This window comes from Zingiber officinale, chromosome 11A (genome assembly GCF_018446385.1).
Source record: "Zingiber officinale cultivar Zhangliang chromosome 11A, Zo_v1.1, whole genome shotgun sequence".
NCBI lineage: Eukaryota > Viridiplantae > Streptophyta > Magnoliopsida > Zingiberales > Zingiberaceae > Zingiber > Zingiber officinale.
In genome coordinates, this window is record NC_056006.1 from 17,954,848 (window position 1) to 17,956,435 (window position 1,588).

The 1,588-nt window shown below is 48.1% G+C and overlaps 1 protein-coding gene across 1 annotated transcript; it reads right to left on the minus strand.

Annotated features, from left to right (window-relative positions):
* Nucleotides 1-251: 251 nt before the first annotated feature.
* LOC122032270 (RING-H2 finger protein ATL16-like) lies at nt 252-1,127 on the minus strand. The gene has a single exon (XM_042591549.1). It carries the CDS (start codon nt 1,068-1,070, stop codon nt 354-356), a length of 717 nt encoding a protein of 238 aa, XP_042447483.1. The 5' UTR covers nt 1,071-1,127; the 3' UTR covers nt 252-353.
* Nucleotides 1,128-1,588: the final 461 nt, after the last annotated feature.

The following is a 1,588-nucleotide window of genomic DNA, read 5'->3' on the forward strand; positions in this document are numbered from 1 at the left end:
TTTAATTGGTCCCTTGACACCTCAAATAATATTAATATTGCCCCGGGATAATAGTACACAATATCTTCTTAACTTTCTAGATTGTCCTAGTTTTATTAAATTAACGGATAAATTTATTTTAACTGACAGTTGATTTAAAAATAATGAACTAATGAATCTTCCGCTAGAAATATTTTTCGATTTATTCAAATAATCAGTAAAAAAATGCCCGTGAGACCAAGTTAATTAAGAAAAATAAAATAAAATAATAATAGAAAGGAAAGTATTCTTATTCTCTGATCCAAACAATAGATTTGACGATAAAATAATAAATTCTACATTTCGATTGCTGATTCAATTCGAGAAGCTTCCGTTCACAGAGGAAGAACGGAGCCGCAGGAACTCCGGCCGAATAAGAACAGAGATCGTCGCAATATGCCGCCGCCCGCGCCATCGTTTTCCGCGCGCGAGCCCTGCCGCAGTGCCACGTGTAGGCGCGCATCCGTCGAAGAATCCATCGAGAGTGACCTCCGCATCGGCTGCGCGCGCAGCGCTTCATCCTTCTTCCCGGCGCCGATCCACTCGTCTCCCCTGCTCGCGAACAACTCTGCCGCCTTCCTCTGCTCCCCTGCTTCGCCTCCCGTTTCGCGACCGAAGCGGCGAGCCATCGCCGCGGCAGCGAGAGGCTCGACGGGCGCCGGCGCGGTGACGCTCGCCCTGCAGAGCGGGCAATTGGCGTTGGATTGGAGCCAGGTGTCGACGCAATCAATGTGGAAGACGTGGAGGCAGGCGGGCAGCAACCGGATCCTCTCCTGCTCTCGGAACCCGCTGAGGCAGACGGCGCACTCGCCGGGTCCGGCGAGGAACTGCCTGTACCTCAGCGTCGGGATCGCGCGAATGGTGGACTCGTCGAGGCCGAGTTGTCCGCCAGCGGCGGAGCCGCCATGCCGCCGGGCACCCTCTTGCCCGTTGAGGCCGCACTTGGTCACGAAGACGTAGTAGCCGAGGAGGAGGAGTGAGGTGGCGAGGATTCCGACGATAGACACGGCGACGACGGGGAAGCCGGCGACGGAGGAAAAAGGCGACGTCATGAATCAATCCACTTGGAGTAGTTGCTCCAATTGACTTTGAGTTGACCTTTTATATTCCTCTCCAAAGTTTGGAAGAAGGATGAGAAGTCAAATGGGAGAAGATTGAAGAAAGAATGAAAAAGGCGACATGATTGAAAGAATGGAAGATGGAAAACAGATGGAATGCAAAAAGAGATTGGGAGATTGAAAGATTAGGATTATGTAGATGCATAGCAGTGATGATGTCTAGGACTGATCATCGCAAAGGGCTTGTAGTGGAGGGCAGAGTGGAGACAATGCCGAACCTAATCAATGAGGAAGCAGGCTACTGTAGTTTGTTTTGGCTTTGTGCGGTTAATACCTGGAATCCATCAATGCAACGGATAATGCCTTGGGTGGTGCTGGTAGAAGTCACACAATGGGATTAGCTAAAGTTAAAATGAGTTAAATGGTTGAAATAGTTATTTAAGTTTAGAATTATAATAAATTAAATCGATTCAAAATTTTCCAATCTTATCTGATAAAGTAATTGATGGTAT

Excerpts from the sequence above, each read along its gene's own strand:
- LOC122032270 (XM_042591549.1), bottom strand. The coding sequence starts at position 1,070 with ATGACGTCGCCTTTTTCCTCCGTCGCCGGCTTCCCCGTCGTCGCCGTG.